Here is a 23256-nt window from a genome sequence, read left to right on the forward strand (position 1 = left end):
CAACTGTTTTATTTTTTTATTAACATAGGCTCAGCATTTGATGAAATAAGCTTTAATCCTTAGAAACAAACACACTGTGTTGTACGGCTGCTAAAATGCTGTTTTAGATCATTCTCATTTTCTAGTTTTTTTCGTATTTTTTACTTGCAACCCGCCGCGAGAAGCCTCACGTGCGTGCTCGCGCGAGCGAACGCTGTTGACGCTTAGCGAAGCATGGACGGAACGCGCGGAGTGAGAACTCTTCTTGACCGAACTTCATGCGTAGCTTCCACAACGTTGACTACTATGTATGGAGCGGAGTATAGGGAAAGGCCGATTCTAAGAAACAAGAGTCCCCAGGTATCTCTCTCGTAACTCACGCATGTCTGCAAGAGAGTCGGACACCTTCGCGAAAGACGGTCTTGGTGTAATGATGGGCATAATACATAGATTAGCCCAGACGTCCCACTTTTTGGCTTCAAAACGGCTTTATTGCTGTGAGGATCGATCGCTTCTCAACCAAACATGAAACAATTCGCAGTATTCGTACAAGTGCGCCAACCTTTATTGCCTTGCCGTGGTTACAAAACTGAGATAGCTCGTAAAATGAGAAACCTAAAGCTCTAATTTAAACCCGCAAGAACACGTCTGAAGCCCTGGGCACGAAGACATCCAGACACATCCAACCTCGGGGATCCCGTGGCAGCGGAACGATCGCAGCACCGTCCTGACAGTTTTTTTGTGCGAAACTCGAAACTCCGCGGGGGTACACGGCTCAGTTCTTATCGCGCAGCGCTCCTAGCCACGAAGTTGTGGGCTCGATCCCTGGCCCCGGTGGTCGCATTCCAATGGGGGGACGCAATGCGAAAACGCTTATGTTTTCGCTGGGGAAAGCTATGCAAATGACGGAACATGTTGTATTAGAATGTGAAGACCTCTGCCCAGTGGTCGAATTAGGAATCACTGGCCTCCTTGAAGCACTTGGGGTTCAGCGAGAGCACGGGGAAAGTAAACGTGCCCGCAGTATAGTTTAGTAAGAGGCGATTGGAAGATTGGAAGAGAAACACGCAATTAAGACGAAGAAGAAACTTTATTAATGAATGGTACGGCAGTTTTTCGTTCTGGTAGCCTGAGGTGGCGGCTCGAAGTCCTCGGACTCGGGCGGCATCTTCGGCTTGCCGGACGGCCTAGAGCTGGTCCGTCACGCAATGAATAGAACAATAATTGTGGGAAGAAGAGTGTACCGGCAACAAAGCGAAAGGTAAATATCAAAGAAGAAGACTCGGAAGGCAGTTGAATAACGCGTGAAACAATTACACAACGACGTAAAGCTTGGAAAAGAACGACGTTCAAGGTGGCCCTTCGTGGGATTTCGTAGGTGATCGAGAGAGCGCATCCACTTCAAAATGCTTGTACCCCGCCGGATTGGCAAACGACGCGATTGTCAAATTCATGTACACTAAGAGCTCATCGACCGAGGCAGCCAGAGGGATCTTTTAGGAATACCAACCAGCAGAGTGCGTGATGGTCTGCTAAAACGTCGAAAGGCCTGCCGTACAAATAAGGGCGAAATTTTCCTAACGCCGACAAAATTGCCAGGCAATTTTTTTAGGTGACCGAATAATTCACTTCCGCCTTGGTGAGGGCGCGGCTTGCATACGTAACAACATACTCACGCAAGCCGGGCTTGCATTGCGTGGTTAACTGCATCAGGACCGACACCACTAGCGTCTGTATGTATTTCGATTGGCGCAGCAGGGTCATAATGGTGCGGCACGAGTGGCGAATTAGTTAGTCGGCGGAGTGTTGGAAAGGCGTTGTCGCAGGCTGGTCTCCAGTGAGAAAGGTCGCTGGAGCCGGCGAGCAGCTTCATAAGTGTGAACATGATTCAGGCGAAATTTTCGACGAAGCGACGAAAATAGGAGGCCAAGCTGACAAAGCTTCTAAGTTCTTTGATGGAAGAAGGCTTCGAAAACTCGGCAACAGCACGCGGTTTTTCCGAGTCAGGGATAATGCCACCTTTAGAGACGACGTAGCCAAAGATGGTGAGCCGGCGAGTTCCCAAGTAATATTTCTTCAGGTTGAAGCCGTGCGTTTGTAAGGCACCGTAGAATTGCGTGTAAACGAGCAAGACAAGTGGCGAAATAGGGGGCGAACATTACGGTGTCCTCCAGACAGCAGAGACGTATCTTCCATTTGAGGCCACGTACAATGGCCTCCGTCATCCGCTCAAATGGTCCAGTCACAGTCCGAATAGCATCTCTGCACATACTGGCCATCCGGTATAACAACCTCCATCTTCGGACGATCACACTACGCCGTAGGGACTTGCCGATATCCGGATAGCAAGTCGAGGGAAGCAAAAAATTCGGCACCCTGTGAGCAGTCGAGGCCATTGTCTATACCGGGAAGAGGAGAAACATAATTGCGAGAAATCTTGTTGAAGCATCGGTCGTTTACACATAATATAATTGAGCCATCTATCCTTTTTAACCAGACCAGCAAGAGATGGCCGCAGGCTACAAGAAGGCGCGATGACTCCGCGCTGAAGCATGTCGTCAACTTGATCTCTGATGACATGAGGCTCCGCAGGTGACACACGATACGGACGTTGTTGCAAAGCAGCATGAATTCCAGTGTCTATCGTGTGGACAATCGCCTTTGTTCTGCCTAGTAACGCTTGCGGTGAATCAAAATCAAAGTGCGGAACTCCGCTAGAAGGGCAACAAGCTGAGCCCGTTCAGCCGGAGCGAGATCGTTGTCGATGGAGCGGTGAAAAAAAAAAATCCGAAAGCACGGCGTCGGTTGCAAGGTGATGTGTCAGGGCATTAAGTTGATATTTTGTCTCAGGCTCGGGGAGATCCAGGGGCACGAAAGCATTGGCGTCTGCAGCTTGAACGTCGCCAAGCGTTTCACTACGGTACAATGTCAGGGGGTCTGAGTTGGGATGGCAAATAACTAATTCAGGATTGTCCTGCTGAAGCGCGAGGAAGGCAAATGACAGTGACATATTGCGGGGGCCACTAAGCATGTCGGATGACGTGAACAGAACGGTAGGGTCGGAGACGGTGACACAGGAAACGGGGAACAATGACGGCACTCTGAGGCGGGAGGGCAGTATCGGCGGTAACGACAAGCTCTCTATCACCGGACACGGTCACACGGGCGCAAGGCGTCTCACAAAAGGGAGAAAGCTCAACCTGAGCACGCACGCTGTCGATAACATTGTGATAACATGACGAAAAATCCCACCCCAAGGATCAGATCATGGGAAGCTGGGGGCGTTGCCTTTTGTGGAACAAACAGCGCTGGACAACTCGATCGGTCTCGGTATTATAATATATATATATATATATATATATATATATATATATATATATATATATATATATGTGTGTGTGTGTGTGTGTGTGTGTGTGTGTGTGTGTGTGTAAGCGGAGAGCGGTGGCGTTGTCAGGGCTACCGACGAGAAGCAAAAGATTGGACTGCGGAAGTCGGCTGATGATCCTGGGCGTACGCTTCAAGTTATTGTTAAAGCAGCGTGGGATAAGGAGGTCGGAAGAAGTAACCCGGATGTCTCGGCGCACTCGTGGCCGCCGCGATACGTCGGCGACAGCAGTGCGCAATATCTGGAATTCCGCAAGCGTAGCAGATCTGTCGGTTGTCTGCAGTGCGCCAAGTATTTCCATATTGCGGCGGTGCCCTGAAGAGTGGTGTAATTGGCAGTTGATTCGGCGTTTGAGGGGTCGATATCGACAGCGGACGTGGCTTCATGACGACATTCACATACGTCAGTGGCTAGGCGACAGGGGTCGGCGGAGAGGCAGACGGCACCGAAAATGATGGCGGGGTGCTAGTAGCGTAGCCAGAAATTTCGTTGGTAGGGGAGGGAGGGGGCGGCTCACGTTACAGCTCGGCGTCCTCCTCATAGAATTTGTCGAGAGATCAAATACACTAATGGTAACTGGATTGCCACTGCCAAAGATGCTGTAAACGAATTCTTGAACACTACACACTGTCAAGACAAGTAAAATGTGTATTTCTTTCATAAAAGAATACACTCGTATGTCTAAAAAACTGTGCCCGAAATAACTGATATCAATGCTTCCATGTTTTTTGTCTATTTAAAAAGTAAAGAAATCATCGCACAAAATTTAGAAATATATAATTTTGGAACCAGCAAAGCAGTGCACGCCGCTGATACAAAAAATGTAAAGGCCATGAAATGAACAAGTTGAGGACAAATATTTTAATCAAACTTGGTTATTCAAGAACCTTCTTTACCTTTTTGTGCATATGCCACGACCAAGGAAAAATCTCAATGTGCTGTCCTTTGCTACAATGTATTGCACAGGATCAGCTCTCACCTGTCGTGTATTGCGAGTAATTCCTCCGAAATTACTGTCACATCAGAGAGCACATATAAAAAGCACGAGTTCTCCAAAATATAAGAGCGCGAGCCAAATGAAAGTGAGCCCATGCGAATATATGACAAACGGGGTACTTTATAAAGAAATAGTCTCCATGAGCCTTTAGACATTTGTTCCACTGATTAATGAGTCGCGTGATTCCCCTTTCATAAAACTGAGTCGCTGGTTCCAAAAGTCTGTAACTGACTGCTTCATGCCATCGTCCTACATGAATATGGTTTCTTTGAGCTGTTTCTTCAAAAGCTCCAAACTGTTGAAGTCGCAAGGCGACAGGTTGGGGCTGTATGGCGGATGTTTCAGCTTTTCCCATTTGAACTTCGCCAGATTTGTATTAGGCCCATCAGTGACGTGAGCACTGTCATTGTCGTGGAGCAAGATGACCCCATTTCGTCCGTTTTCCAAGCTGTTTGTTCTTGACGGCAACACGCAGCCGATACGGCGTTTCACGATATCGGAAACGATTGATAGCCTCTCCAGGATTAGAAAATTGTATCAGTTGTGGCTCCTGACAATCGAAAAAAAGAAGTCAACAACAGTTATCCGGCGGTGGTGAATTCAAATGTTTCCACTGTAAGAATTAACGTCGTGTTTCAGGTTCGTAGTAGTGGCACTATTATTCGTCCCCGGTGACAACTGCAGACATGAAGTTGTCACCCTCATTGTGATACTAGATCAGATGAGAAAAGACAGCGCCGAACATCTCCGTCTTCTGGCGGTGGTTCAAAACCTTGGGCATCCATTGCGTGCACAAAACGCGATAACCGAGACGTTCATGAATTATGGTGTGACCCGAACCATGGCTGACGTTCGCACGCTCTGCCAGTTCATCGATGCTTATTCTCCGTTCTTGTCGAATCAGCTCATCGGCCTTTGCAATTGTGTTGGGGGTGATTGCACGGTGGCTTAGGCGCGGTCTTGGATCGTCTTTGCAACTTTCACGTCCTTCTTTGAACCATTTGCGCCAGCGCTTCACAGTGGCCAGTGAAATGCGATGTTCAACGTACACCGCAGCGATACGGGAAACACCCTTGAGAAACACGTTCAACTGCCAGAAACCTCACGACACCCCACTGTTCAACTTCACGAGTGTCCATTATATCACGCAACCATGTTCAACCCAGTGTATGAGAGTGCAAAAGAACATTTATCCTCACACTTGCGTGTCACTTTTGTAAATGAGAGTTCCCTCTGTGCTACGCGCATCCTTCGCCGATAGTGAACAGAACCACTATTGCTAGGGGCCGGTTGGCACACTTTCATTGGACTCGCCCTCGTACATTAGAAATGCGAAGGTACGATGGAATATACAAGTGCCAAGATGCAGCTTAAAAAGGTCGAAAAAAATGTCTCTGGAAACAAAGTTCACTGCACGTATACACAAAACCTCGCAACAAGATATTTGAATACAAGTATAGGTACCCATTAAATCCACGTATCTCAGAGAAAGTCACTGTACATAATGCGTAAACAAGGCAAATAAACATGTTGCGCAACCCCAAATTCAGATCACAGACCTCCCTCTATCCACTCCCCCTGATGTATCGCGCGCGACAGGAGGCGGCGCGCTTCCTCCCCGCTTTTCTCCCTTGAGCACCCAAGACTGAGCCACCATCGTCTGCTCACTCATGCCACCCTCCCCCCTTCCCATTGCGCTTTCACTTGCACACACAGCACGCGGCGCCCGGTCACGATGATATCGCCCTTGGACTTTATACGGGACATGAGGGCGGCGACGACGGCAGGAATGCGCTGGAGTGTCCGTATAATTGCTCTCTGAATAATGTGATAAGAGTATCCGGCAACTGAAGCGTCCCATGGCCTATTACTTTGCTGAAAAATATAAGTAACAAAATCGAACTTTCACTATGAGACAATTTGCTGCGCCGCAACAATGTTGGGCGGGGGCACGGAAATGAAAAACTCAAAGGAAAGCAGTTGGCCACAATCGAATGCCTACTTTGAGCACCTAATCTAACTACCAAACGAATATTGAAAAAAAAAAGTGAGACGCTTGGTCCACATAGAACCATACGCATGCTGCTCGGTATCCTACACCGGCGAGACAATATTTTCCGGAGAGGTTGCGCACAAGCGAACGCGTTGCAATCCTTCGAGTCCGCGTAGTGATGGCGCCGAGCGACCATTGTTTCTTCTTCTCATCTACTGTCTAGAAAACATCCAAAACTCTTTGCCAGGCGAAAATCCACTCGGCCAGAGAAAAACGAACACGCATGGAAGTGCGCGCGCTTGGTGGTCTGGGCAACACGAGAAAAACACATGCGCTGTTGCTGGCTCTGGCAACCCGCGGGTAGCGAGAACAAAAAAAAAAGAAGAAGAGGCTCAATGTGTCCTCGCGAATAAAAGTCAAAGTGGAAAAATAAATGAGAATGCAGTTACCTTTGCTGGCTTTCGTGTCTTGATAAGAATGTTTTGGCGCAGGTGAAAAAAAGTGCTGATATTATTTTCCTCAACATGACGGCAAAAATGAACCACCGCAACGCTTCGTCTCATCGGCCATTGCTGCGTGGTTTGTCAACTTTTGTAATAGTGCGTTGATTTGGCTTGTCTCGTAGTATGGTCCAATGTACGACTTTACAAAATCAATGCACCTTCGGCGTCAAATGTTTATAACAACATTAAACCCACAAGGTTCTGCAATTTAAAATCTAAAGCACGACTGGGGACATGTGATTGTTTGACACAGCATACTGTGACCGATTAAGGAGAGAAGGCTCAAGCCGTGCAAGCAGGTTAGGATCAACATTAACTTTGCCAAGTTTAAATAGAAGTAAGTTATGACATCTCAAAAGCCTTGGCGAAATCAAAGAAAACACTATGACACGATGACCGGCGGAGATTGGACCACGCCTTGCTGGGTGGCGTTAACAGGGATTGTGGCAGCGGCGGTGGGCAGCGTCCAACTTGGGTGGTCCAGGATAGGTTAGGAGAATACCCGACACCTCCCCCACTTCGATAAGGCGATTTATTGATGGCAAGCGACAGGCGAAAACCAGTGCAGTCACAAGGGAACAGCGGTCTCGGCGCCAAAAGCTCGCGCTCTGGCCTCGCGCCCTACATCGATAATAGCGCCCCACTGCTGCTTCTCCCCTGTTCTTCTCCTTCACTACACTTGCAATGAAATTTGGCAGAATTCAGCGATGAGGACTGTGCGGGTATGGAAATAACCTAAAACGCGTCAGGTATGAAGCCTGCCGTCTCCACTCTCGCGCTACGCTTTGGACACGTTGCGCCGTCTGGCGACGCACTCACGAAGTCCTCGAGTAAACAATGGCACATGCACTGTGACCCCATTTGACGTCAAAGAGGTTCACTGAAGAGCACGCAAACTCACGCGAACGGCCCGCATCTTAACACTGCACAACCTTCGAGATCGGCCTAGATTTTTAGACTGTACTATCTTCAGGTTCTGCCGAAATCTTTGTTGGATAACTAACATAAAGAATTTTAGCACTTCCGGTATTCCGGCAGACGCAAGCGGTCTGGTCGTATTAGCGGATGGGCAAGATGCGAACGTGAACGGCCTCATGATGCAGCCAGTGGTGGGGCTGCCCGTGCAGGTAAGCACGGCTAAGATATCAGAAACGAAGTGTATTTTACTTTGGCGCTGCTGTAAATTTCCTGCAACAACACGATTACGTTGCTGCTAAAAATTTACGCCAGCAGTGAAGTAGATTAGAATCGGTGACTGCAGTATTAGACGAATGCTTGTCTAGTTAGTAAGTAGTAAGTTTGTTCCTAGTCCCTTTTAACACAGGGCAGGCGTTTTACGTGCCGCAGGAAAATAAAGTTTTTTGCTGTCTCTCACAGTTCACTGTTTTCATTTTTGTTCATGCACTGTAGAGTTTCACCACAATTTCGCATAACTGTCTATGAGCACTCCCACCCCCCTCCCGTTTCGTTCACCGTTTCGCAGACAATGCCGCGCCAAGACAAGCCAAGCTGAGCACTGTGCCACCAGGTGGCTGTAGCGCCTCAACTCAACCGGTAATACGACCAGTACGCTTGCAGTCTGCAATACCGGAAACGCTAAAATAAACTATTTAATGTTATTCACAATAAAAAACATTATCTCACAGGTGCGCTTCGAATTTTCCAACTGCAGTGGTGCCACAGAAGACTCCTTGTGATTCTTTCTTAACGAACCCGGGGGCCAGTAATCGTACGAAATGGGTAATCGGCTCTATCGCCCGCGCAATGCAACCTCGGTGCCAAACTTTATTGCGGACGAGTCAACGGTTTAGCCGGAAGAGGGTTGCTGCGTACCAGGCCCTTTTATTTACGCATTCACGGATTGGCTCCAACCGCCATACTGGCACCTCGTATAATTGCCACCTTCTCCACTTGTATGTGCGCAAAACAGCAGTTGCAAAGAGAACGATGATCGTTTCGTTCAAACCGCTTTCCCTTGATGTGCACTTATTCTTTACTCAACATTGACTGTGCACTTATTCTTTACTCAATATTGACTCTTATTTTTTCTCGGCGCCACAGAAGACATACACGATGACGTACTAACAAACGTAAAGCGGCCCAGTCACTGTCAGCCATCGCCTTTGGCAGTGGGCTTTGTACGACGTACGAACAGATAGAGTAAGAATGGCTGCATAACAAATAAAGCGCTTCATTTTCCCTGTAGGGTAGCGCGAGTGGCAGAAAGGCACACGTCAAGGACACCAACATTGCTTACGGCCAGGAAACACAAAAGGTGGTCCTGGTGTTCGACGACAACGTTACTGTGGCAGAAAAGGTCAGTCTCTAATGTCCGCGCGCGTGCTAGGCGCGTGACGGGTGTGCTGGCTGCGCAGGTGAAGTACGTTCTGGAGAAGAAGCCACGGAAGCGCTTTGCCTGGCTCTACTTCAACGTGCACATGGCCGACTTCCTGGACAGGTGCAAGATGCGCCATCCTTTCGCGCCAATATTTGCGCTGCGCCAGTACTTCAGCATCGGCGACAAGCTGTAGCACGGCAATAAATGTGGCTGCGAGCGCGCTTCGCCGATGCGACTGGCGCACGTGACCGAACTGTATGTGAGCGAAGCTAAGTAGTAGGCGCTCCACGAGCTTCCTCGTGTTTTAGCGTCAGAAGGCAACGGCGCACTGGAGTCTCAGCATAGACCTATTTTTTTCATGGGCTCCGCCATATTGCGGAGGCAGTGGCGCCATCTATAGGTAGTCGGCATGCTGGCTCGGGCAAACGCTCCGCGTTGTATGTTACTTATACGTTTGGAGGCAGATTTGGTGGTTGTTTTCCGGCTTATACTGACTCTTTAGTTATGACGTGACGTCTTCTACGTCGAAAACAGTTCTGCAAAACGTACTGACTCATGTACAGACATACTGACAGGATTTAAATCGGCATGACCGAAGTTTCTGCGCCGTTGAGATGGCCGCAGCACCGAGCCCGATGGGAACGCGCGTGTTTGACTCTACAATGAGCCTCGTAGATCAATGGTGCCTTTTTGAATTCTTTTTTCGCTAATGCGCCCTTGCTTCAGCTTTGTCACTGTAGTTTAAGCTGTGGTTTAGTAGCAATGAGTAGTTACAAAACATATGACGATTTTAACAGCGTGGGTACCGTTCTTCTACAAAATAAGCTGCGCTCTTTAATTTCACAACCATTGAAATTTTTATCTGTAACACTTTGTGCAACTACTCGGTTGGTTGGAAGAGGTTTCCGGCCATGGACAAAATATTTTAGTAAGCTATAACAGCGCACTGTACTGCCTCAATCACACTTGTCGAGTGGTCGAGTGGCTGGCTGCGCACTGAACGCGCATTCGAAGCAGTGATAGCTGACTGGCCCCATCGATATGTTCGTTCTACATAGCGCTTAGTCCAAGCATGCGAGAAAGCCCGATGCAGCCAAAACAGTTCACAACATACACACACGATGCACGTCGCATGTTTGCGCAGCCAGGACAAATATCCTCATGCTCTAGTTAGCGCTGCATCGAAAGGCTACAGAGTTGTTGTTCGACGGCTTTGTATGAACTGACATCCCGTTAATTCAACGGAGAACGAGCAGAAGCATTCCCCAAATCGTTTGGCAGCAGGCGACGCCAACCCAACCAATCAACGCCTCGCCGGATCGCACAAGCCACAGATAAGGAAAAGTTCCCCGCGCGTCCTTTCTTCCTCGCCCGATGTCTATAGTTGGGCTTTCGTCTTTCGTATAAACGAGACCATCTTCCGGGCTTAACGTAATATTAGGTTGTTCTGTGATCGAGTAACCAGAGGGATATTGAGATTCTGGCAGATTTTCGAGCTGTCTTCTTTTGTAGTTAGGAATGATTGAGGCGAATGATTGAGGCTTCATGGTGTTTATTGGTGCTACTGACTGACCAGGTAGCTACACTAAAGTGGAAAAACACTGAAAATAGAAGTATACAAACCCGTATGTGAAAAACGCATGTGTCTGGGGGAGGGGGGAGTAGGTTTAACATGTCAATGCACCGGCAAATAAACCTTTAGACGAGGCACCCATCATCAAACACAGTGAAGCATTATGAGCGCTACCGCTTGCATCAACAATGTGGTAGTATGCATGGTTAATGGTGTTGTAGGCGCAGACATTGTTTAAAGTGGGGAGCAACAGGGACGATGCATTGAAAAAGCTCAAGCGCGACGATGTTTCACTCGAGCACGAGAAACGGAACCCACCCTTTATCACGAACAAAGGTTGAAGCAAGTGGAGATGGGTACCGAAAGCTGTCAGGTATAGCTGCAATGCTTGTTCAAGAATACGGTGGTTCGCAAGCAAATGCGGATGTCATAAAAGGTAATAGGCCTGTGCGCTACCTTGAAAAGGAAAGCCATCCTGAGGTAAATTACTGGAGAACACGAATGCAGCCAAATAGTGGCTACCGGTCTACAGGACTTATAAACAATAGAACATGTTATAACGCGAAGGGAAGCGTTATGCTTTGTGATGCCCTGAATACTTGATCATTTAACTTTGCAGCAACACTTTCTACAAAATTTGCCTCCCCGCAGGAGCAAACCAGGAAAGCAGGGAAGAATATTTTTAGGTAACTGCCTACGGTTACCGGACGAGACGGCTATTAGATAAGCTCAAGAGATAAAAAAAGCAGTAGAGCTTAGGGCCACATAGAAATTAATACGCAAAAGGAGAATGTAGGATTCCTGGAATAAGGTGACAAGAAAATTCGGAGGACGCTTAAGCTTCGCCTTTAAGTGTGGAGCGCGACAGTATACAAAGATAAAGCCCCTTAAACTTCATAAAGTAGCGACACTCTCCTCCTCCGCCTTCACTCCTCCTCGCTTCTTCTCTCTTTCACGTTCCCTTTCACGCTCCCTTTTCTATTTCCAACCTCTGCGATTTCTCAGTGATCAACTTCTGTGCCCTTGTTACGCCCTCACCATTTTAAGGCAGGCGGGCGCTGTGCGTTTCCAACATGTAGTGGCCATACTGTCTCTGCAACATCTTTCATTTCAAATTAAGATGACGTTAATAATAAAGATATTTAATAATAATAATAATAATAATAATAATAATAATAATAATAATAATAATAATAATAGAAGTAGTAGTAACCGAGTAAAATCTTATGAGCCCAATTCATGCACATCAGTTTTTGTAAAGGGCAAAATTGCCCGATTTTTAAATCTTATGTTCTTAACTGACCAGATATAGCATCGTAGAGACGCTAGAACTTTATGCGGTTTTTCTCTTGCATGCGTCAAATTCATGCTCACCACTCGGTGGCAAACAAACTGGTCTTCAAAGCGGACTTTGCGCGAGAGTGTCCCTCGAGAACCTCGCCCCCCCCCTCCCGGCAGACCTCATCAGTGCGACCAGATAGCTCGAAAAATGTACGCCGCACTCTCATTGGCCGCCGAGCACGTGTGGCACGGGTCCATATCATCCTTTAGCAAAAAAAAAAAACCAAACATTCTCTCTTGGGGTCTCTTTCGAGAACGGCTGCGCCAACAACAGCTCATCGCGAGCAGCCTGCGGAAAGAACGAAAGAAGAAAAATAAAGACGGGGAGGCAAGCATTTGTTAAAGTTACGCGGCAATCGACAGACTCTCAAGCGATTCCTCTTGCTTTGCGCCCGTTTAGTGGGGCGGTAGCAAGCTCTCAGAGTGGCAACTGCCATTTTCGGCAAGGTGGATGTTCGTGCGAGTCGGTGCACGAGTTGATGCATTTTTTTTTTTAAATGAGCGTCAGCAGGGGAACAAGAAAGGGACAAGACGTATGCCTTCTTGCTATAGGGGGAGGTGGTGATGTGCTTTGGTGACTACGTAACATTGTGTTGGTCTTAGTATTTTGTTTTTTCACACTTCTCTGCTTTTGTGCGTACGTCACTCGGTGATCTCGCGTTAGCCGCTACATTTCTCCTCCCTTGATCTTTTCTTTTTGCTCTTGATTGCATGGGCAAATCTAGATGTATGACATAACTTATTTCTCTTTGTTTTTTTTTCTTCACTGCCTCTCTTCTCAAATATCTGTACGAATCCTGCACGACTGTATATTAAAACTTGTTTGGAAAGAACAGCCCTTGTGTCTTGCATGTTTCTGTATCACGATGACATTCGTCCTAGAACCGCCATCTTCTCAAGAGTACCTCCTGTCAGACGCACGAACCATGCTCATATAACGCTGTAGTGGTGCCTGTTAAGGTGTTCGAAATATGTGCTCAGCCGCCACTGATCAAGCAGAGTCTTATTCTATATTGTGCGCGAAATACAGCACGGATTCTAGCGCGCTGAGCTTGAATCTGGCCTGACGACCACTTGGTGGTGCCGAAAGCGGCATAATGGACAGGGCGGACAGGGAGATGGACAAAAACAGCCAAACCTAGGCCCGAGTCCCCGAATAAGCTCCTACAGTAGTATTGTTCGCACTTCGATGGGGCCGAAAACGTTAGTATACTTAGATTCAAGTGCCCGTTAAAGAACCCCTGGTGGTCAAAATTGATCCGCAGTCTAACACTTTGGCATGTCACATAATGATATTGGGGGGTTTGAAACGTAAAACGTACAAATACAATCTCATTTCAACATTGAGACTTGAAGCTATTGTCCACGTAGTACTCCCTTTCGTTTCTTTTCTTTTTTTTTCCTTTGCCCTTCAAGTATAGTAGTACTGAGCTTGCAAATGCTCTCGGCAAGAAAAAAGAAGCTAGCGCTAATATATGGACAACAGTGCTTCATATGCATTGACTTATTTTTACTTTTGATCGATCATCGGCTTCACTTAATTGACGTTGTTATCATGTCAATGATTTTACGCAAGGTGCACTGGTTATACATGAACAGTGCACGGTGAACTTTGACGTCACTTCAACAGCAGGATGGAGAGTAAGTATGCAGCTGGGTTAGTTGACCCCATGGTGTTGAAAACCAAGGCCGTGCAAGAAAAAAGAAACGTGACAATAAATACAGACACAAAGATTTTGCAACTGATTATTTATATTGCGTGAGGCAACGTATATGCGCGGAAAGAATTGGGTTATAGTGCAGCGAAGGCGGGACACTGTCATAAACAGATGGATCAATAAGAAAGTTTGAGTGAACCTGCCTCTCTCTCTTTTTTGCGACGTTTGTTAGGCTGTTATCGTTCATAGTAGCAAAATAATCCCATCGCGAACAGGTTATGTGTTTTACATATGTCGCGAACAATTTATAACGCACTAAAACAGGACACGAGGCCAGCCGACTGTTCTGGAATGTGCGTTGACTATGCGAGGACGTCGAAAGAAAGAGATACAGAGAGACAGCGCTGTCTCTGTGAGTCTGTATTTTTCTACGTCCTTGTTCAGTCGCCCTTACGCATTCTATCATGGATTCAAACCAACTAGCCCGTCAGCTTGTTTTAACTAAATTATTCACCACGGTGTAGCACGCGCACAGGTAAACACGAACACATCTCGACCGATGAGCTCGATGTCAAGACGCTGGAGCGAGGAATTGCGGCAGCTGCAGCGATCGAATTGACATTCGTGCATCTTCGTGACGTGCGTTTTCTGACGAACGAAACATCGAAAGCGCAGTGCATATGAAGCTACCGACACTACGCGCACTCTGCCAACATCGCACATTGCTTTCAAGATACGGCGCCCGTACGGCCGCGCCGTACGCAGCAGCCGCCGAAGAACGTCCCCACTACATCGCCTCCCCCCACCCCCACCGCCGTGCCTAGGGCGACTGGAGAGGGCGCGCTACCAGCCCGCCTTCCTCGCTCGCACATGCGAGACTGAGCCGCGTTTGGCGGCTCACCATCAGACGCGTTCACTCGCACGTACAGTATGTGGCGCGCGGCGACGATTTTATCACCTTTGGACTTTATACGGAACCTCACGACGACGCCGACGGAAGCAATGCGCCTGGAGTTTTCGTATAATTACTATCGCAATAAAATCATGTACGAAAACTTAGACGCGATGACATATTATGGTCGAAAAGTACGAACTTGTAAACATGCACCGCCATAGCTAAAAGCTGCGGCACCAGTATAATGCCATCAAGGCGCGTCAGCTTCGCGTAGCATCCTCGGAGAACCGCAGCATCTAGAAACTATAGACACGCATTTTATCGTTCCTGATATGATTGGCGGCTTTGTAGAAGCTATAGAGTGGAAGTTCATCGCAATGAAGCGCAAATACTTGACTTGAACAAGAAAGAAAGCAAGAAGGAAACGCTCATTGTAACTTGGGAAGAATGGCCACGAAGGTTTTACGACAGACCCTTGGATGTTTAAGCAAAATAAAAAAAAAGAGGCCAGAACTCCAAGCAAGCATTCAGACAGGCGAACACACGTACATCGGTAAACTCTTGAATGGGAACCATTTGCGTATAGTGTACGTCTTTGAGTGCGACTCTTCGTTATTTCCCAGCGGCCATCATCACACCCTAACACTGTTCTCATTATTGTGCCATTAGTTTAGCCTACTAACTTAGCTTTGTTGACATCTTTTTCTTTGTTGCATCTTCTTTTCTCCCGCTGATCTCTTCGTTTCTATTAAGATGACTTCGACGCACGATAGAAATTAGATTTGTGAAGCTGGCGAAGTGGGCGCTGTTACAATTTGTGTTTTTCTTGCGGTGGTTCACAAAATCCAGCTTACAGGCAACGTCTAAGATGGCCAATAGATTTTGCGGTAATTTAATAGTGGTTAATCTTTTCTGCTGTGTCATGCTTGCTTGTTCTGTGTACCACTTTACTTTTCTAAACTTACTGACTAGAACTACAACCGTGGCGACCAAACTGCTTACAGAGTGACTGCTAAACTTTTCTGCTGTGCTCTAGGAGCATATAGCCAAAAAGATAACTATCACGTTAGAAACAATTCATACTCCCTCTTCAGTGTTTTAGCGGCCCTTTTCAAGTGCGATGGCAAGGGGCCAAAATAGCGCCGCCAGGCAACGCGCCAACGTTCGGTTCGTCAACATTGAGGAAGACTGCAAGTAATTAGTTTGCCTTCTTCATACCTGCTTTCAGGCATGGCATGATGTGGCCATGACGGACTTACTCGGTTAGGGATCCTACAGACACCTCGCACTAGTCCGAGACTGTTACGACGTCAAGCATCACTCTGTAGTCTTCGGAGATGACTACGTGAAAGTTCAAGAACCCATGAATGCCTACGCGAATGAAACCTGTACTCCTTCACTAGCCTGAAGCCTGTTAAAGTCATTCCCTTTAATGTTCTATGGCCTGCCCAATACAAACAGCCATATGCGCCACCTTGTACATAATTGAAGGGCTTAATTGTTGCCGTATATCAACACGCACTAAACATACATACATACATACATACATACATACATACATACATACATACATACATACATACATACATACATACATACATACATACATACATACATACATACATACATACATACATACATACATACATACATACATACATACATACATACATACATACATACATACATACATACATACATACATACATACATACATACATACATACATACATACATACATACATACATACATACATACATACATACATACATACATACATACATACATACATACATACATACATACATACATACATACATACATACATTGTAGGGGTTGGAGGACGGGACTTCGGGATGAAAACCACAAACTTGGGAGGATTTATTCTACATTATATACAGGGAGGTGAGCGACAAGTAACATTCGTACAGTCATTACGGGCCAGCAGCAACTCGGACGCTGCGGCCCGCGGCAAGAAGTTCGAGAGAGGTGAATCAGGGAATCAGGGACTGTCCCAGAATGCTCAGGTCTCTCTGGAAGGCTTCTTATAAACCCTTCGAGCACTGTAAGTCACGTCATGTTTGACCAATGGGAGAGTCCGCTCCGATGACGCCACTTTCAGCCAATGGTAGGCGCCCGTGTCGCGGTGTCACACCTGGCGGCTCTCTGCGGTCTTGCCTCGCAGACTGGCAATGCACTTCGAACGAGGAGAAGGAGGGGGGGGCGCTCATGCTCCATTGTACAAGGGCCCACCTGCTAATCCCGGCGGCGCACGAACTTGTTGGCACGTGAACTTGTTGCCTTAAACTTGTTTGCTCGGCCGCTCCTCTGGAATGCGCTTTCCTGCTTCTGCATTCCTCAATTAGCTGTGCTGCAATCCGATGTGGTTTGAGGAACTCGAAGTAATCGCAGGAAACAGCTCCATATCTAACAGCTCGTCCTCGCCGCGGTAGTTCTGAATGGCCGGTGAACTCAATTCGCTGGCCATGAGGAACGCTGATAGAAGCTGCAGGGTACTGGGGTCGAGCCTCGTTTGACAACCCTCGGGATCCTGGGCCCTGGAGAACATACGTCAAACAAACCACACAACACAGCGCTGCACCACGCGTAAGCGCAGGCTCTTCACCCCTGACTCGCCAGGCTATTACTGAGTCAAAATCAACCCTAATCTTTTAGTTCCCCAATTTTGACAAAACAGTTGTAACCACCCTTGCAAACAGCTATCCATTTCTCCTCGATTGCCGACAAGACCAGAGTACTATTGTTGTTGCAAAACAAAAGGGTCGTTGACGATGCAAACAACAAATGAAAACAGCCGAACATAACTTAAGTGGCCTAACTACACGAACAGCATGTTTCCAATCTATCGCAGTGGCGTACTTATCGCACGTATTGGTGCCACTGAACAATCTGGTCAACCTCACAAGTACGTAATCACAAGCGCACTAGCCTTGTGGTCACTAAACAGAACGCGTACTTGCGTTGTAGGCAAACTTTGCATTCACGCTTACTCACGTTTCTTCCCTGAAAGTCCTACAGGACACGTGACATAAACGAACAATTAAACTTGCGGGACTTACACACTCCGCAGAACTCTTAAAATAATGCGTCTTTTAATAACTCGTTCCACGCGTACTTATCAGAGAAGTCAGAATACGGCTGCCCTCCACACACACTAGCAACCCAGTCATAAAGTCTGCTTCCTTCCGTCCACACAGGACACGCGCCAATGGAACTAAGAACGCTTCTCCGTGCAAATCATGCACTCACTGAAAATCTACGCGCTTAACCTTAGAAAATTCAACACTTAAAAAAAAAGAAGGTTAAATAAAACACACGCGCGTTACGATAGGCCTCTCAACAGTAACCTTGACCCTCAGGTTACTCACACACACAAAAAAAAAACCTATCTACTTATTAATGAGCATCTCGCGAGACTACATGTTTACATAAACCTCATCTTTCAAATCACGGAGCTTCTCAAACGAAAACACAAACAAAGCTCAAACCTTACACATTGAAAGAAATCCTAGTCTCAAATCGCGAAAAACTTTCCGATGCTCAAAATAAAAAAAACAAGACACTCCATTTCTACGGAAGGGCTCTTCGCCTCCCTTTCCAAACGCTTATGTCTGACTCATACTCTGAGCCGTCCTCGCGGTGGTCGCGGCTTGAAAGCTACTCTGGCTGCCGAGAGACAACAAAAGGGCTGACTAACTATCAGCTCCCCCAAGACGTTACGGTCTCCTGCCAATTTGCGTCCTCGCGCCCCGCTTTCAACACAAACTCGATTGACCGCGTCGCTACTCCCCACCTGGTCTCGTCCTGCCACCTTGCGTTTCTTCGAACTGCACGCTGAGCTATGAAAAGAACTACGGAACGACGAGGAGTTTAACTGCCTCGTGCCCTTTGTCCGCGTCCGTGCAGAACATTCTTCGCGGTCCCCCTTTGACCGGTGGCTTGAACGTTTTCGATGCGTCAACATCGTCCGTGACGACCGCACCTTTCTTTTCTCCGCGCCCTGCCTTTTCGCGCTTGTCGCCGTCTTTGGCTTCGCTACATTAGCTACCGCATTTCGATCTTTTCGGCGCCTCTTTCTGCGGCGCTTTCTCCTCGAACTCTCTTTCATGCCGTCATCTCGCGCCTCGTGTTGGCCGTTACACATCTCGTCGGCCCAGATCGGTCTCTTACCCGCACAGTCTGATTGATTTTCATTTAAATCAACACTCTCTCTGCCTCGACTGGCGGACAGCTCAACCGACTCTGGCACAATGCAGCAGGCTTTACTCGAGTAAGACAACTCGCACTCTTGCGAACTGCCCTCTGCTACATTGCCCAGCTCACGCTGTGCATCGGCACACAGCCCGTCGGTATCGATCGCTGTCTCACGCGCACAGTCCGAATGATTAACAACTGAATCATCCCTATCTAGGCCATCTAGACTGGCGGAGAGCCGCACCGATCCCTGAACAATGCAGTTGTTCTCTCGTGAGCTACGGAGCTCGCCATCCCGAGAACTACTCTCAACTGCATCGCTCAGTTCGCACTTCACTTCTGCACGCACATCTGACCTGACATGGGTGCTCGCGTCTGTCGCGTCAACAGTACCCTTTTCTTCGCTAGCAACCTCGCTAACATTACCAGCGACGCACACACTCGGTAACTGTGCCAATTTCTTCGCAGCTGGCCTAGCTGTCTCCACAGTCATCTGTTGGCACAGCACCTCGTCGCTCTTACTACGGCCTTTAACGGCCTCTGTTGCCACTAAGGCATCGTTAGCGGCTAGCCTTTTTCCTTCACTTATAAATCTGCAGCCAATCTCACAGGCACTACTCTTTTCGTCGGCTTCTGGCGAAAGTCCGCTAGACACTTCCTCATTCTTTCGCTCCGTACTACCTACAGAACTCTCAGACAGCCGTTCTCTCTGTGCCAATAACTGATCACAATACTGTATCTCTTTGATCAGTGCTGCCTTCTCTCTCTCATACTTTTTCTCTCGCTCACGTTCGCGTTCATTCTCACGTCCGTGACGCTCACACCTAAGAGTAAGTTCTTGAAGCTCATGCTTCCGCTCATTCTCGCGTTCTTCACGCTGACGCTCACTCCTAAGCTCACGACGCTCTCGCAAACGTACACGACGCACACGCTCCCGTGGCTCCTGTGTCACCTCCCAAGCAAGCTTAATGCTTTCATCATCATTGCCACTATCGTTAATCGCCTTTATGATAGCTGGCGTTTCCATCCGTTCGTCCGCCTCAACTCCCAAATCGTCGCACACCAACAACAAGTCCAACCTCGTCAACCTTCTAAGGTCCATGGCAGCTGCCCCGACAGGTGGTTAAAACTGTTTTCCTTAATTAATTTGTGCAAACACACAATGCAACAAATTCCCGATTCCCAGAACTATCAAAATTGAACACACAACCTTTGAGTCTGGCGAATCATAAGGAAAAAAACCACGCGCTCACTTACGGTTACAGCACCCTGCCATCCGGTTCATTCGTCCGCTGTTGCCGGTTCCTCCGGACTCCCTGGGTCGAAGGCTCGCTCCTTCTTCGCTACTCCCAGTTTCTTCGGACCTCTTTCGACGAAGGCTCTCTCTTCTTCGCTCTTCCCGGTTCCTTACGATCTCTCTTGACGAAGGTTGATTCGTAGCGCTGCCACCAGCTGATGCATTCGGAGGCGATCCTACCGCTGCCAACCAGATGTAGGGGTTGGAGTACGGACTTCGGGATGTAAACCAAAAAACTTGGGAGGATTTATTCTACATTATATACAGGGAGGTGAGCGACAAGTAACATTCGTACAGTCATTACGGGCCAGCAGCAACTCGGACGCTGCGGCCCGCGGCAAGAAGTTCGAGAGAGGTGAATCAGGGAATCAGGGACTGTCCCAGAATGCTCAGGTCTCTCTGGAAGGCTTCTTATAAACCCTTCGAGCACTGTAAGTCACGTCATGTTTGACCAATGGGAGAGTCCGCTCCGATGACGCCACTTTCAGCCAATGGTAGGCGCCCGTGTCGCGGTGTCACACCTGGCGGCTCTCTGCGGTCTTGCCTCGCAGACTGGCAATGCACTTCGAACGAGGAGAAGGAGGGGGGGCGCTCATGCTCCATTGTACAAGGGCCCACCTGCTAATCCCGGCGGCGCACGAACTTGTTGGCACGTGAACTTGTTGCCTTAAACTTGTTTGCTCGGCCGCTCCTCTGGAATGCGCTTTCCTGCTTCTGCATTCCTCAATTAGCTGTGCTGCAATCCGATGTGGTTTGAGGAACTCGAAGTAATCGCAGGAAACAGCTCCATATCTAACAACATACATACATACATACATACATACATACATACATACATACATACATACATACATACATACATACATACATACATACATACATACATACATACATACATACATACATACATACATACATACATACATACATACATACATACATACATACATACATACATACATACATACATACATACATACATACATACATACATACATACATACATACATACATACATACATACATACATACATACATACGACTGTCCAACTTGAGAAGCGATTGAAAGCCGAGAAACTTCTTCAGCTATTGAGAAATCTTCACCGCCGCTCCGGCATAGATCTTTCTCCCGAAATTCAAGCTGGCATATTATATAAAGCTTAAAGCAACATTGATTGCATTGGGAGTGAAAGATCTCTTCACCCCAGCTGCTGACCTCACTGGAATTAGCGCTAGTGGTAAGCTCTTCACCTCGCAAGTGTTCCACAAGGCCTACGTGGAAGTCACCGAGGAAGGCACGGAAGCGGCTGCTGCGACAGCCGTGTACCGTGTGGCCTGCTGTGCTTCTCCTACTTTTAACATAAACCGACCGTTCATGTTTGTCATATGCTGCCTCGATCTGAAAGCTATACTTTTTGGGTGTTCCGTTTGTGACCTGGGAACAGAGAAATTATGACCCCAGAGGCTTAACATTATGCCCGTGCGCATAGCATGTGTCAGTAAAAATGATACACTAATTAGTGTTGCCTCTTTGTGCATGGAAACACCTATTCCAGGCTGCCGTTGCAGCAGCCTCTTCGTAGTCTGCTGCAGTGGTATCATGTATTTGTTATGCAGATCAAATAAAACCAAACTTGCATAGCATATAAACCGCAACATAGGTCCTGAAAGAAAGCAGCTGATCTCGCCCCTTGCTTTAATAGCGATCTTTATAGCACATTGTGGGTCATCGCGTGGCCAAGTAAAGGCAAGTGGTCGACCTATATTCCCCAGCCGACCTATATTCTGCCTTATAGGGTACTATGTAAACGTTCTGATCCTACGCAATTTCTCTGTTCTCCAGTCTCTGGAATATTTAACCGACGTTAGTCCAGGGTTGTACTGGCAAATTATTAGACTAACCCGTAGATCTGGAATTTGGTTATGTAGAACATGTGTAAGTGCTATTTTCGAACCAAAATTCCGCGGTATACCGCGAGGCTTCAGGAGCAAAAGCATGTCTCACTAGTAGGTTAAAAACATATCCCTCTAAGAAGGCAGAAGCCGCCAGTAAGACTGACGTTCACAAAGTGGTGCTATCGAAGAAAGTGGCTTTTATTTAAATGCCTAATATTTCCCGAATAAGAAAAATCAGGCATATTTTACACTTCGTGAGTCTCGGTTAGTTTTACATATTGACGCGAAATAAGTTGGCACGTACGTGCACCGGGGTATCCGCGGCCGAACTACTCACCGGGCTTAGGTCTGGGGTATGCTCTGCAGATCCTAACATCTACCGTACCCCGCACCTCCACCAGAAATGTCACCCAGCTAGTACAAGCTAGAGTAGTTAACCAGCGACAGATTGGTAAAAAAACGTCTGCCTTTAGCAATGGCTGATCCTTGGAGAGCGCGCGCGCCACCACAAACTTCCTCGTTCTCGCGTCAAGGGGCCAGGGTCATCACGAGGCACCTTATTTCGCGTCAATGTTGCGCCTATACGCTGGAATACAGCAGGCAAGACCGTTTCATACAGCTGCGCCTCCTTAACTCCATGCGTTACGTTTCAGTACTACACTCACTCTATGTAGAGAAAACACGGGGCAGGCAGGGGATGGAAATCGCAGACGATGAGCAAAATAAGAACAAGGTAAAAGCGTGAGCCAGCGTTTCGACAAGGCGACTTGTCCTTTTCAAGGCGACATATGCTTTCCTCAGCACAGTATCACCAGCCACACGACCACCAGCCTTTATGACAACCGGACCACCAGCATTTACAACAAAATATTCTAATGTCCCCCCATGCATAAGCAACATATTACCGAAAATCCCACTCAGTATTATCAAGTAACAAGCGCCTGAAAAAGTGTTGCCGGTTGCACCAAGGGTGACCTATCACCGCAACAGAAACATTAAAGACGTGTTCGCGCACGCAAAAGTGAACCAACATAATTCCTCTGTAATATAAGAGTGTTCCCGCTCCAGGTGCAATGCCTGCGGTTACATTCAAAGTGACATTAAAATTGAAAGCACCGCAAAAAGCTGTACACACGAAGTGAAAGCTAGCTTTACTTGTACTATATCGGATGTGATTTGTAT

The 23256-nt window shown here is 47.5% G+C and overlaps 2 protein-coding genes across 7 annotated transcripts in view; one reads left to right on the forward strand and one right to left on the reverse strand.

Moving 5' to 3' along the window:
* LOC135904733 (uncharacterized) overlaps positions 1–9620 on the forward strand; it is a 61149-nt gene extending 51529 nt beyond the window's left edge. For 2 of the 4 annotated variants that reach the window (XM_065435672.2, XM_065435675.2), the window contains 2 exons: positions 9067–9177; positions 9236–9619. In XM_065435672.2, coding sequence (XP_065291744.2) covers positions 9067–9177; positions 9236–9391 — 267 coding nt within the window. In that variant the 3' untranslated portion in view covers positions 9392–9619. Of the gene's footprint in view, positions 1–9066; positions 9178–9235 lie in introns of all 4 variants that reach the window. The other 2 variants (XM_065435671.2, XM_065435673.2) reach the window with 2 other exon arrangements.
* LOC135904734 (ipis-1-like) overlaps positions 1–23256 on the reverse strand; it is a 196699-nt gene that overhangs the window by 65377 nt on the left and 108066 nt on the right. The gene's annotated exons all lie outside the window — the stretch shown is intronic.

The sequence above is a fragment of the Dermacentor albipictus genome, chromosome 7 (assembly GCF_038994185.2).
Source record: "Dermacentor albipictus isolate Rhodes 1998 colony chromosome 7, USDA_Dalb.pri_finalv2, whole genome shotgun sequence".
Taxonomy (NCBI): domain Eukaryota; kingdom Metazoa; phylum Arthropoda; class Arachnida; order Ixodida; family Ixodidae; genus Dermacentor; species Dermacentor albipictus.